The 15,000-nt window shown below is 38.2% G+C and overlaps 2 protein-coding genes across 2 annotated transcripts; both read right to left on the bottom strand.

Moving 5' to 3' along the window:
- Nucleotides 1–4,644: 4,644 nt before the first annotated feature.
- Nucleotides 4,645–5,784, bottom strand: LOC146881562 (uncharacterized). The gene is made up of 4 exons (XM_085669237.1): nt 5,632–5,784; nt 5,242–5,376; nt 4,963–5,127; nt 4,645–4,836 (listed from the first exon to the last, which is right to left on the bottom strand). The coding sequence occupies exons 1-4, from the start codon at nt 5,782–5,784 to the stop codon at nt 4,645–4,647; spliced, it is 645 nt and encodes a 214-aa protein (XP_085525363.1).
- Nucleotides 5,785–7,526: 1,742 nt separating this feature from the next.
- LOC146881561 (uncharacterized) lies at nt 7,527–8,111 on the bottom strand. Its single transcript, XM_085669236.1, has 2 exons — nt 7,975–8,111; nt 7,527–7,854 (listed from the first exon to the last, which is right to left on the bottom strand). Exons 1-2 carry the CDS (start codon nt 8,109–8,111, stop codon nt 7,527–7,529), a joined length of 465 nt encoding a protein of 154 aa, XP_085525362.1.
- Between the last annotated feature and the right edge of the window lie 6,889 nt (nt 8,112–15,000).

Here is a 15,000-nt window from a genome sequence, read left to right as displayed (position 1 = left end):
CGAACTTTTCTTGTTCGATAATCAAGTGTTCTTTTGTGATTCCATAATTGCTTTTTTACCATGAACTTTTTGTACTACCAGTACTATAACTGATTTTACACTGTATTATTACTTGAAATAGGGTTTCGACACAATCGAATAGCCATCGAAAAATTCCATCACCATGAATCATCACCAAACAACCTAAATAAGTAATTGGAATTCAAGATTCAATTAAAAACAGACTTTTCTGGTTCGTTAATCAAGTGTCATTTTGTGTTTCCATAACTGCCTTTTTACGATGAACTTTTTGTACATGCAGTACTGCAACTGATTTTACACTGTATTATTATTTGAAATAGGGTTTCGACACAATCGAATGGCCATCGAAATAATTCCATCACCATGAATCATCACCAAACAACCTAAATAAGTAATTGGAAATCAAGATTCAATTAAAAACGAACTTTTCTAGTTCGATAATCAAGTATCCTTTTGTGATTCCATAACTGCCTTTTTACCATGAACTTTTTGTACTGCCAGTACTGCAACTGATTTTACACTGTATTATTACTTGAAATATGGTTTCGACATAATCGAATGGCCATCGAAATAATTTCATCACCATGAATCATCACCAACCAACCTAAATAAGTAATTGGAATTCAAGATTCAATTAAAAACGAACTTTTCTGGTTCGATAATCAAGTGTCCTTTTGTGATTCCATAACTGCCTTTTTACCATGAACTTTTTGTACTGCCAATACTGCAACTTATTTTACACTGTATTATTACTTGAAATAGGGTTTCGACACAATCGAATGGCCATCGAAATAATTCCATCACCATGAATCATCACCAAACAACCTAAATAAGTAATTGGAATTCAAAATTCAATTAAAAACGAACTTTTCTGGTTCGTTAATCAAGTGTCCTTTTGTGTTTCCATAACTGCGTTTTTACGATGAACTTTTTGTACATGCACTACATAACACCACAAACACTTTAGAAAAATCATTATTTATTAATTGCACCATAACACAACAGAAACACAACAAATAGAATTGTACACAACTTAATGTTTCATAGGTTTCAATTACATGTTCGAAACCAACAAACTCAGTTTCGAACATCCAACAACACAACTGCACTTCGCATTTGTAGCCACCCGACCCTAACTGCCGAAACAGTTCGCATTTTTGGTTACACAAAACAGTTCACATTTCAATTAACTATCCACGACAACATTTACGATTTACAGAGCATCAATTTGGGGAACAACTCATCAAAATGCCATTTCAATCATCGAACAAGAAAATACGATAATGGGGTTTCATTTCCGGAAAAACATCACAAAAATAGTGGTTTCATTTGGGGAAGAACATCATAAAAATAGGGGTTTGTAATCGGATAGTAAAACCAGAGCATCCTTTGATTTGCAGAACAAGAACACTTCAAATTAGGGCTTCCAATTCGACGCACGAAGCTATGACAGCAATCCGCACTCTCGCCGCACTCTCGCCTTTAGTTTAAACCGCAAAGGAAAGTTCTGTTTTTCTAACTTTTCCTTTTTCCTCTCTTGCGCGTGTATCACAACCTCACCATTCACTCCACCTTCTCTCACGCGTTTCTGCTCCCGTTTGGTTAAAAATTATTAAAATAATGACTGCCACGTAAGCGGGTAACTTCGGGGTCAAAAAAAAGGGACATTCTATCATTATCCTTTCATAAATGATCAATTGTTGACATGAAGAATTATAAGAAAATGTTATCTTTTTCGATAGTACTCCTGACAAGATGTTGAATGTACTATTAAACTCTTTGAATACAATATTTTAGTAACAAAGTCTTTTGTAAAAATACAACAGTGTTCTTTAAGACATTGGAAACAGATGAAAGATGTTTACACAAAATTAGGCACATACTATTAAGGATTATTCACATATTTAAGAAAGAAAAGAAGTGTTTGTCCATTATTCACAAAATTAGGCACATACTCTTCTCTTTTTTATGCTATCTAACATCTTTTGAGCTAGGCGCTCAAAGATAGAAATTCGATAAAAAAAAATTATAATAAAAATAAGTGATGAAAAAACAAGGAATTATATTACTTACAAAGTAATTTTTATAAATTATTCTTTTTCTTTACATAATTATTTACCTAATTATTTAAAAATATATAATTTTAAGTATATATATATATATAAGTATTTTTTCAAATATTTTCTTATCTAAATTATTCTTTTTATACACTTATTTTTCTAGATAGATGTTTTTTACATAATTATATTTCAAACCAATCATTTGTTTAATTATTTTCTTAAAAATTTCCTTCATTCTTTATTTTTAAATAAAGAACAAAAAGAAAAAAATACTAAAACCCATCTCAAAATTCAATTCCTCACAAATTGAAATTCGACTGGTTTTTCAATTCTGCGTCGATCGGTGTTCAGGATTCTCTCTGAAACTGAAATTTTAGACGTGGAAATAATTGACATAATATATTGTTGAAAAAGAAATGTAAAATATGTTATTTAAGTGAAAAGAAATATCTACGAATCCAACACTTTAAAGAATACTTAGGTGTAGTCTTTCTTCTGTCTTTATTCACACGATGCAGCTCCATCTCTCTTCAATTACTTAGATTTTCAATGCAAACAATAAATGTTGTGATACATACATTGTTAGTAACAAGTGCTGTGTTAATTACTTATTTTTTTATATACACTCTTGAAGAAATAATTAAACTAATATTTGTTAAAGAAAATGTTTCGGAAGAGAAGAAATAATTTTGGTGTTTGTCAGCTTATTAGTAAAATCTATATTTTAAACTACAATAACTAATCACTTTTTATAGAGAAAAACAACTTCATAGAATGATAATGTGTGCATTCTTTGTAAACAAAACAATGTTAGTCTGACCCATCCTTTCATCCGATATGATATTTATCTTTATCTTTTACATATTTTTTAGCTGGAATTTTCCTTAATACAGTGATGCGTGAATATATAGAAACAAAATATTTATGATATTTAAGAGATTTTGATTGGTAGAACGTTGAATCCTTGTACATATGGCAAACATGCAGATTGCAGAGGTAAGAAGTTTTTATGAATGGTCCTCTTCGCCTTCTGCTGCATAATGCAGAGCAGAAGTCATGGCTGGATTCATAAAACGTTAATTGGCAGCATCATCGGTGGATTCCTGATACTGTCTCAGATCAAAGACATGCATTGGTAGTGACAGTCACCGACAAAAAACTTGACGAAAAGTTTGGCCAATGATGCTTTACCCTTCTGCATAATGCAGAGCAAAATGTTAATTGGCATTTCTCATACTATGTCAGAGCAGCAGCATAAATAGCTGAAAATTTTTACAGACCAAAGACATGCATTGGTGATCATTAAAAACAAATTAAAAGGAGGAACGAAACTTTAAACGAAAAGTGTGTCCGTAATAAACAACATGATATTTCATAAACAAATTACGCACCGACACGGACCAACATAATAAATAACCAAGAATTTTCACATACAATACACATGATATTTCATACCAACATCCGTAACCAATCCTCATTTCTCACATGTCGAATCAATACCAACTCGTTATTCCCAACCATGAGTAAAATGTTTCTCCTCATACCAAAACCATGCCACTAGTTTACCAACCATCAAGATCCATTGTTGCTCATGCCAAATTTGTGACCACACACACATATATATGTATCCAACTTCTCATGTACAACTCATATAGAAATCATGCCAAGCTCACAATCACCCACATATAATCCCTTCCTAATCATGCATACTCATTCCCATTAAGCCATCATACAATAACCCATATAAGCACAATTTAAACATCCAATCACAGAGAACACAACATCTCGGGACGCATCCTTGCCCAACTCCTCGCTCAGGCTGGAGGGTCTCGCTCAAGCGAGAATGGCTCTCGCTCAGGCGAGTCCTCCTCCGCCTAGGCGAGAGCTCGACAAAGAGTACAGTGGCCCCTGCGCAATGCATACACACACACCCAACAGATATTCCAGCCAGTCCAGACACTCATAGCAGTACACAAACTCAAGGAATCAACAAACTACAACGATACAAACCAAATCACACCATATGAAGAGGGTCTAACTTCCCTTACCTGGAACGAGCTAGTTTTAAGTGCCTCGACACCGAACAGTGGAGTACCACAACTCTAGCAGAAGATCGCAAAGCTGGAAAAACGAACAAGGAGTGTTTACTACTAAAGCTCTAACATTACACACGAAAAATAGGACCAGAGATTTTAGAAGCATGGATTGGAAACACTTACGTGGGTCAAGAACGAAGTCAAGCGGAACGTGAACTGAAGGTGTGCTCTAGAACCCTAGCAGAGGTGGCAGCAACTCTAAGGGAAGGGAAATCTGTTTTTACGAAAATGAGCTCAAATTAGGGTTTGGGCACTTTAGGTCAGAAAACGAATTGGGCCAGCTCCCCTTAGGCCCAAAGATTGGACAATCTATAAAATAAAAAAGGGCGGAATTAATTGGGCCTTACATTCCCTCCAATAACAAAATTTTTGACCTCGAAAATAAAGACTCACTAGGTAAACATGTGTGGATGTGATTTTCTCATGTCTTCCTCTAACTCCCAAGTCGAGTCACCCGTTCTTCGATCCTAGATGACCTTAACAAAGCTGACGGCCTTTCCTCGGCACTCCTCAACCTTGCTATCCTCTAAAGCGATGAGTGGTACTTCCACTGTGAGGTCCTCTCTAATCTGTATATCTTCAGCCTCTAGTACATGGGACGGGTCGAAAACATAATTCCTCAGCTGTGATACATGAAACACTAGGTGAAGGTTGGCCAACTGCGGGGTTAAAGCTATCTCATAGGCCACTGGTCAAATCCTCCTCGTGATTTGATATGGACCAAGGAATTTAGGAGAAAGTTTCCTTGAGCGGAGAGCCCTTCGCACGCCCGTGGTTCGGGTCACCGTCAAGAACACATGATCGCCCGCTGCAAACTCTAAAGGTCTTCTTCTGCGATCTGCATAAGCCTTCTGCCTACTCTGAGAGGCCTGCATCCTACCCCTCACCATCCTGACTTTCTCGATAGTTTGTTCCAACAATTCTGGCCCGACGAGTACTGCTTCCCCATTCTGATACCAACATAGGGGGGTCCTACACTTCCTACCATAACGAGCCTCGTATGGCGCCATGCCAATGCTCGCATGAAAGCTGTTGTTGTAGGTAAACTCAATCAAAGGCAACACCTCATCCCAAGCCCCCAGGTGATCCAATATATACGTCCGTAGCAAGTTCTCAAGTGACTGAATGGTCCTTTCTGATTGGCCATCAGTCTGGGGATGGTAGGCTGAGCTCATAGTCAACTTGGTCCCCAAAGCTTCCTATAAGGTTTGCCAGAACCGAGACGTAAACCGTGGGTCTCTGTCAGAAACTATGCTCGTAGGTACTCCATGCAACCTCACGATCTCCTTAATGTACATCTGGGCTAACTTGGCCATGGACATCCTCAAGTTCATCGCCAAGAAGTGGGCACTCTTGGTCAACCGATCCACTATCACCCAGATGGTGTCATGTCCTCTAAAGGTCCGTGGCAAATGGGTCACAAAGTCCATCGAGATGTTGTCCCATTTCCACACTAGTATTTCCAAGGGCTGTAGGATCCCACCGGGTCTCTGATGCTCCACCTTCGCCTTCTGACATGTCAAACAGGCTGATACAAACTGATCAACATCCCTCTTCATTCCCTGCCACCAGAAGGTCTCCTTAAGATCTTGGTACATCTTAGTCATGCCAGGATACAAACTAAGACGACTCTTGTGTCCTTCTTCCAGAATTAACCTTTTCACCTCGACATCATCAGGTACGCATACCCTACCCTGAAACCTCAATATACCATCACCACCCAATGCAAAATCTCTAGCCTCATCTGACCCAAGCTATTCTCTGACTCTGTTCAGACTAGCATCCAATAACTGCCTCTCTCTCACTGAGCCCAAGAAGTCACTAGATATAGTTAGGGTACTACATCTAATGAACTCAGATCCTACCTCCACCTGTAGCTTCATATCGCGGAATTTCTCTAGTAGTTCCACCTCCTTAATCATAAGGTGTGCGGTATGCACTGTCTTCCTAGTCAAGGCATCTGCCACTACATTCGCCTTCCCGAGGTGATATAGGAGCTCGAAATCATAGTCCTTCAGGAATTCCATCCATCTTCTCTGCCTCATGTTCAGCTCCTTCTGGTCAAACAAATACTTAAGGCTCTTATGATCGCTGAACACACGGAACTGAGCGCCATAGAGATAATGCCTCCAAATCTTCAAGACGAACACTATGACTGCTAACTCTAGGTCATGAGTGAGGTAGTTTCTCTCATGAATCTTAAGTTGCCTTGAAACATATGCCACAACCTTCTTCTCCTGCATCAATACACAACCAAGTCCGAGGTGGGAGGCGTCATAGTAGACCTCGAATGGCTTCCCGACATCCGGGATCACAAGTATCGGAGCGCTGGTCAATCTTCTCTTCAGCTCTTAGAAACTTTCCTCACACTTATCTGTCCAAGTGAAGGGTTGGTCCTTCCGGGTAAGCAGTGTCAGGGGTGCCACTATCTTGGAGAATCCCTCTATAAATCTCCTATAGTAGCCTGCTAACCCCACAAAGCTCCTGATCTCTGTGGCCGACTTAGGACTTTCCCACTTTACTACCACCTCAACCTTTGCTGGGTCCACTGTAATCCCCTGGGCGGATATCACATGTCCCAAAAACTGAACCTCATCCATCTAGAATTCGCACTTGGACAACTTGGCATACAACTGTTTCTCTCTCAGAACACCAAGCACCAATCTCAGGTGTTCTGCATGCTCCTCTTGAGTCTTAGAATAGTAAGGATGTCGTCTATGAAGACCACAACAAACTTATATAAGAAGGGTCTGAAAATTTGGTTCATGTAGTCCATGAACACTGCTAGAGCATTGGTCACACCAAAAGGCATAACCACGTACTCATAGTGTCCATACCGTTATCGGAAGGCCGTCTTTTGCACATCATCAGCCTTTACCAAAATCTGGTGGTATCTTGACCGTAGGTCTATCTTCGAGAACATTGATGACCCATGCAACTAATCCATCAAGTCATCAATCCTCGAAAGCGGATATTTGTTCTTGATAGTCATCTTGTTTAATTGTTTGTAGTCCACACATAGACGTGAACTCCCATCCTTCTTCTTTACTAGCAACACTGGTGCTCCCCACGGCGAAGTACTGGGTCGGATAAACTGCTTCTCCATTAGTTCCTCTATCTGTTTCTTGAGTTCCACCAACTCTACCGGAGCCATGCGGTATGGAGCCATCGATACCGGACCTGTCCCCGGTACTAGGTCAATAGAGAACTCCACCTCTCTACTGAGAGGTAACCCAGGTACTTCATCCGGAAACACGTCCTCAAACTCATGTACCACAAGTATAATTGATGGTCTCTCTCTCTCCCCCACTTCCATACGGGCGAAGATTATGAAGCATTGTGCGCCACTCTAAATCTCCTTCACCACCCCCTGAGGAGACACCAACTCAAGCTCCTCTAAATCGGGAAACAACAACCTCTTCTCCCGGCAGTCTATAAGGATGCGGTTGGTCGAGAGCCAATCCATCCGTAGGATTACTTCTAACTCTTGGAGAGACAGACATATCAAATTCACCTTATATCTGCGTCCCTCCACCTCCACAGGACACCTAGCACACAAGGACGATGTCCTGACCAAACCCGATGCCAGAGTAGATACCACAAGTTCACACTGCAGCTCAATCACCGGCAGACCCAACTTTTCCACACAAGCATCTGACACAAAGGAGTGTGTCGCTCTAGAATCATATAGCACACAACATTTCATCCCAGCTATCAAACAAAAACCCATCACGAGGTTACCATAACCTGTAGCTTCCGCTCTTGTCATAGCATAAACTCGGCCCGTCGCCTAAGACCTGTTGCCCCTGTCTCTCTGCTGATATTGGTGAGAAGCCTGAACCGGATGGCGTGTCGCTGTCCTAACAAAAGTGGGACAATCCTTCCCAAAGTGGCCCTCCTTGCAACAGTTGTTGCATCTGCGATAACCCTCCATACATGGGCAGGCACTCCTCAGGTGAGGACCCCCACATATGTAACACTGCACGCGACCCTATTGGGGAGGAAGACCCCTAGACCCTTGAGGCTGAAGAGGAGGTCTGTCATATGGTCTCCTTCGCTCCTCATGTCTGGGTTTGGACCCAGATGGTCCGCCTACCCTCTGTGACTGTTGAGGCCTCTGGCCCTGCACTTCGTTTTTCATTTTCTCTATTACTCTGGCCTTCTCCACCAGAGCGACGAAATCCTTAATGGATAAAGGTGCCACCATCAAGCGAATGTCGCCATGCAGCCCATTCTCGAACTTGCGACATCTCCACTCCTCATCGAGTGGCAAGATGTAGAAGCGGCTGAGATGCTTGAACTTCTCAGCATAGTCAGCTACGGACTTCCCTCCCTGGGTGAGCTGGAGGAACTCCACCTCCTTGGCATATCTAACGCTATTGGGGAAATACTCTAAGAGAAACCTTCCCAGGAAAGCCTCCCATGTGACTGGCTCTCCCTTCTCCTCCATGATGGATTTGGTGCTGGTCCACCGATGTTCGGCCTCCTCGGTGAGCATGTACACTGTGAAAGCCAACCTGTTCTCCGTTGGACATGTTTTTGCATCAAAGATCCTCTCCAGATCCTTTAGCCACTGGTCTGCTGCGTCAGGGCTCGTCTTCCCGTTGAACTTCACGAGATGGTGTTTCAAGAAGTCTTCCAGACTCCACTCCCTAACTAGCGTTCGTGGCTCTGGGCCAAACGCAGGGGCAACCGTCTTGTTCTCCTCCAGCTGGTAAAGGGCCTCCATATGCTGCCGATGGGTATCCTCAACAGCTGCCCTAGTAGCCTCCATCTGCTGCATCACAAGTTGTTGCTACTCAAGCGATGCTGCCTATCGCTGCATGGTTGCTTCGTGCTGCTGCATCATCGCGGTGCTCTGTTGTGTCATGGCGGCCACCATCGCCTCTATTGCCCTGGCGATATCGGGCACGTCACCCTAGGACAATTGTGAAGTCCTACGAGGAGGTGTCATAGTTCATTGGCACAAAGAAAATCACTTGGTTAGGCTCGAATAAGGCAAGAATTTAACTAAGAACACTCAGAAGACACAGAGAAAGCTAAGCGGACATCCAAGTTCACAGACCTAAGGAATGACCGCTCTAATACCATAAATGTAACGTTCCATTTAATTAATACGCGTCATTAAAGAAACGTCACACAATTATAATATAACAATGCAGTCTTAGAGTTTAAATATAACACCGTACAGACCAAGGCATACTGCGATGCCACCAAAAATAGAGGAAACATATTAAACAGTTTACTGGGTTCCTAGAGAAATATAAAGGTAGACAAGTACATGGGTCGTAGCCCCAAAGATAACCCAAGAAGGATAGAAAGTCCAGCCCAAAGAGGCTAAGCAGCAGATTCGTCTCTCCCCTGTTGACCACGGTTACCTCTCGCATCTGCTCCCATCAATAAAATTGATGATCATCGTGAAGATAGAAGAACAACATACAAAACAACCAAAAAGAAAGGGTAAGCTAGAACCAACACATTTACCATGCAATCAAATGTACTTTCATAATTCAGTATACACACATACAATATACATCTATCACCCAAGCATGCTATGACCCTTCAATTAATACACTAAGACTCGACTCATCCGGATACATATAACCTGGTCAGATTCAGCGGATGCTTACACTTGTGGTGGATACCTCTGCTCACCCTCGAGCTAAGTGTTACAAGTGTTATAATTAATCAATTTCCCTCACACACAAGGTTAGCCCTTAATGAATTTCAGACCTCTTGCTACTCTCACCACAAGAGTCAGTCCGCTCTAAGTGAGACTAACTGACCCCTTAGAGTGTCAGAATGCAACCTTACCTTGAATCCTTACCAGACCATATAGATGGGGAACCACCATGGACACCTACTAACAGGGGCCATGGAATTACGTCCCGACCACTGAAGCACGACCCTGAAAGTCTCACCTAGAGACTCCAAGGAATTACACATTGACACGGACCAACATAATAAACAGCCAAGAATTTTAACATACATTACACATGATATTTCATACCAACATCCGTAACCAATCCTCATTTCTCACATGTCGAATCAATACCAACTCGTTATTCCCAACCATGAGTAAAGTGTTTCTCCTCATACCAAAACCATGCCACTGGTTTACCAACCATCATGATCCATTGTTGCTCATGCCAAATTTGTGACCACACACACATATATATGTATCCAACTTCTCATGTACAACTCATATAGAAATCATGCCAAGCTCACAATCACCCACATATAATCCCTTCCTAATCATGCATACTTATTCCCATTAAGCCATCATACAATAACCCATATAAGCACAATTTAAACATCCAATCACAAAGAACACAACATCTCGGGACGCATCCTTGCCCAGCTCCTCGCTCAGGCTGGAGGGTCTCGCTCAAGCGAGAATGGCTCTCGCTCAGGCGAGTCCTCCTCCGCCTAGGCGAGAGCTCGACAAAGAGTACAGTGGCCCCTGCACAATCTCTCTTAGGCGAGATCCCCTCTGCCTAAGCGAGGCATCTACTCGCTCAAAACACGTTCTGGTCGCCTGGGCGACCACTCGCGCAGAAACCCCTGGGCGAGCCTCTGCACATCTCGCTTAGGCGAGGCAAGCTCGCTTGGGCGAGACTATTAGTGCCCGCCATTGTTCGCACCAGCACAACGCATACACACACACCCAACAAATATTCCAGCCAGTCCAGACACTCATAGCAGTACACAAACTCAAGGAATCAACAAACTACAACGATACAAACCAAATCACACCATATGAAGAGGGTCTAGCTTCCCTTATCTAGAACGAGGTAGTTTTTAGTGCCTCGACACCGAACATCGGAGTACCACAACTCTGGGAGAAGATCGCAGAGTTGGAAAAATAAACAGGGAGTGTTTACTACTGAAGCTCTAACACTACACACGAAAAATAGGACCAAAGATTTTAGAAGCATGGATTGGAAACACTTACATGGGTCAAGAACGGAGTCAAGTGGAACATGAACTGAAGGTGTGCTCTAGAACCCTAGCAGAGGCGGCAACAACTCTAAGGGAAGGGAAATCTGTTTTTACAAAAATGAGCTCAAATTAGGGTTTGGGCACTTTAGGTCAGAAAACGAATTGGGCCAACTCCCCTTAGGCCCAAAGATTGGACAGTCTATAAAATAAAAAGGGACAGAATTAATCGGGCCTTACATGTAGCTGCGTTGAAATATGAAAATATATTTGTAAATGAAATTATTATATTAAATAATATATATCGTAAGTAAATGTAATTGTTTTTAATAAAGGTATGTTATAATTATTAAAATTGAAATATGTAATCATATTTATTATTAATGAAATTGAAATAAAACTAGTTAAATTAAAATTTTATATTCAAACTATAATTTGATATGTATTTATGATATGTATTTATTTTTTTATTCACATACATTTTTTATCACGTTTTTCATTTCCTTCGTTTAAATTAATATCGTGGATAAACTTACACAGACTAAATTAATATAAAAGAAATTATTTAACATTTTTTAATCTACTCTATTATTATTGGCTCACCTACTATAAAGTCAATAATATTTAGTAGATGCTAAATGTTTGTTTTCCTACAATGTTCCACAGTATTTATCATTATTTTTGTATTATTCCACAATTTAACTAAAAGGTCTAAATTAATATATAACCGGATATGAAATATAACAGAGATAAAATTATTACTCTGCAGTTTATTTTTATTTTTTAAATATTAGCTTACAATATTATTTCACATAAAAAGTTAATTAACATTAAATGATTTCATATATCAATAATATTAAATTTATTATGAATCTTTATTTGACTAACGTGATAATTTTTAATTGAATAAAAAAATCATTTTATACTTATTTTTAAAAGGATATACACTGACATTTATATATGTGTAAATATACTTATGCATAATTTTAAAAGTATTATTCTATAATTTTTTTTAGATTAACTTACACGTATATTTTATATAAAAATATTTAAATAACAATAAATTTTTCCAACCACTCGCTCCCAATATTTGTGTATATATACGTTAGACCTAAATCGCTGAAATATCACACTCTTTTTGCGCCTCCTTTAGGTTTTTTTTTTTTTTCTTTTTTTCACTCTCATTTGGTGTGCTTTGAAGATGCAAAAGTGAATATTTTTTTTGAGTAAGTAAACACTTTCATACACACTGTTTTACCAATGTACGTGTGAAAAACTTTATGGATCTGATTTATATATTATGTTCTTCTGTTTTCTCAATTTCTATTCTATTTGTTGTGTTGAGAGGCTGTAAAAATGTATAATAATTTGTGTACTCTCACTCACATTCTTTCATTCACCATCTTGAACTATTGTGCACAGAAAGCACATAAATCTTCTGCAAATTCTTGCCTAATATTGTCTATTTGTTTAATTTTTTTTAATAGACAACTATTCTTTTTAATTTTTGTTTTCAATGATTAGATTTTATTATGAATCAAATTTAAGTAATGGATTGTTTTTGTAGTATTTGAATCTAGTGTGAAAGGATGAAAATCTATTATAATCGATATAATACTTAAAGTTTCATCCTTTCATAATATATTTTATAAAACTATGAGCACAAGCCATTAGTTATATGTTTGGATTCAAGTGATTATAAATTTTTTACATAATTAAATTTAAAATTATCTGATTAATATATGTGATTGCCTATATAATGAATATTACATCTAAAAAAAGTATGCTGCTAATTAAGTGAATATTCGATTTTTTACAGTAAGAACAAAACTCATCAGGTTAGCATTTAGTTCACTGCAACAAATATTAAGTAGGAAATGTATATAAACCTGTTTCAGTAAAAGATATTAAACAAAATTAAACAAATATCATTTAGCATAACTTATTTAATGAATTAAAACTTAATAAATATAAATAAACATTTCATTATTATCTGTTGCAGTGTCTTGATACTAACCTAATAAACTAATGAGATTTTGTATAATATGTAATGTTTTTGCTGTGAAAGATAAAATGTACATTTCATTAGCAGATATATAAAATACTTGCATTTGATGTATCTCAATGTTCAATATTGTTGGATTGCAGTAGCCATAACAATTATATTTTCTTGATAACAATTATTTTACAATTCTTCATCAAAAAAAAAAAAATATATATATATATATATATATATATATATATATATATATATATTTACATTCTAAACATTCTTTATTTGTTTCAAACTTTCAAGATTGTGTATACATATTTTCTGCAAATTATTGATCTTGTATATTTATTTCAATTTGTTTTCTAATAAACCACTGTTCTTTCTTATTTATTTATATTCATGTATACAAAAATATTTATGTAATGGTATACTGAAATATCACCACATTATTCACCACATATATTTTTCTAGGATAATGATTAAATGACTACTAAAATTTGACTTCTATGTTACTTCCTGACGTGGAAAGTAATTTTTAATTTTTTTTTACTTGCAAAAGAGAGTGTGTCACGTGAGGGAAATAGAAGTTAATTAATGTTAACTTTTTTAAGCCGTGAAAGTGAAACAAAATGGCCAAAAGCGGTTTTGGAAAAAACCCATTCGCAAATCATTGAGAATGGTGTTGGAATCCTTCCGAACTCCATCATACCTACGAAATTCACTGAAACTCAAAGATTTCTTCAAAGTTTTGTTCTTTATTCCTAAAATATCCAAACCCAACAGTAGATCTCCCTCTTCAGCTCCAATTATGAGACGAAGAAGTGCAAATTTTCGAAAGCCAAGAAAGGGGAGGCTCTAGGATGTCGTGTGGTGGATATTGTGTTCCATTTTGATTCTTTTTTTTATTTATATTCTCGCCAAAGGCTCCACCAACATTGACTCCAGTCACTAAAATATACTTATAAGAGAAATTGGTGTGGAAAAATTGGCCCACAACTCCCCAGCTCACACATGATAACAGTGGTTGCATTAACTGGTCACCCCTGATGTATTACATGTTGACCTGTCCATTACTTTTTGCACATCAATATCAAATGGGGTCTGTGGTTACGACACTAAACTTGTACACCATTCAGAGTGACTACATGACATTCAAAGCATGTCTACAACGAATATTGAACCTAATAAATATTGTTGCGAGATAATTGGTCCACGAAATCTAGCTCTCTCTCTCTCACTCACACACACACACATTATATACATATATACATATATATATACATATATACATATATATATATATATATACATATATATATATATATATACACATATATATGTGTATATGTGTATATACACACATATATATGTGTATATATATATATATATATTCTGCATGGAATAACTGGTGACCACTAATTTATTAAGTGGTGACCTGCCTTGAACGTTTTGCACATTAGTTTCACCACTTCTCTATTGTAAGGAAGTCCACAACTAAAGCATGTTTACTGTCTAGGAAGACCTCAATAACATGTATGGAAGGTATATTTACTCCTAAGAGAAATTGGTGTGGAATAATTGACCCACAACTCCCACCTAACACACGTGATAATTGTGGTTGCATTAACTGGTCACCCATGATGTATTACTTAGTGACTTGACCATCAATTTTTGCACATCAATATCAAATGGGGTATGCAGTTAGGGTGCTAAACTCCTACACCATTCACAATGACTCACATGACCTTCAAAGCATGTCTGCAATGTATATTGAACCTAATAAAAATTGTTACGAGATAATTAGTCCACAAAATCCAGCTTATATATATGTATCAATTCTGCATGGAATAACTGGTGACCACTGACTTATTAAGTGGTGACCTGCCTTGAA

Source organism: Vigna unguiculata, chromosome 11 (assembly GCF_037176805.1).
Source record: "Vigna unguiculata cultivar grain cowpea cultivar isolate G323 ecotype 2 chromosome 11, ASM3717680v1, whole genome shotgun sequence".
Lineage (NCBI taxonomy): Eukaryota > Viridiplantae > Streptophyta > Magnoliopsida > Fabales > Fabaceae > Vigna > Vigna unguiculata.
Note: the sequence above shows the minus strand (reverse complement) of the source record. Positions and strands in the feature narration are given on the sequence as shown.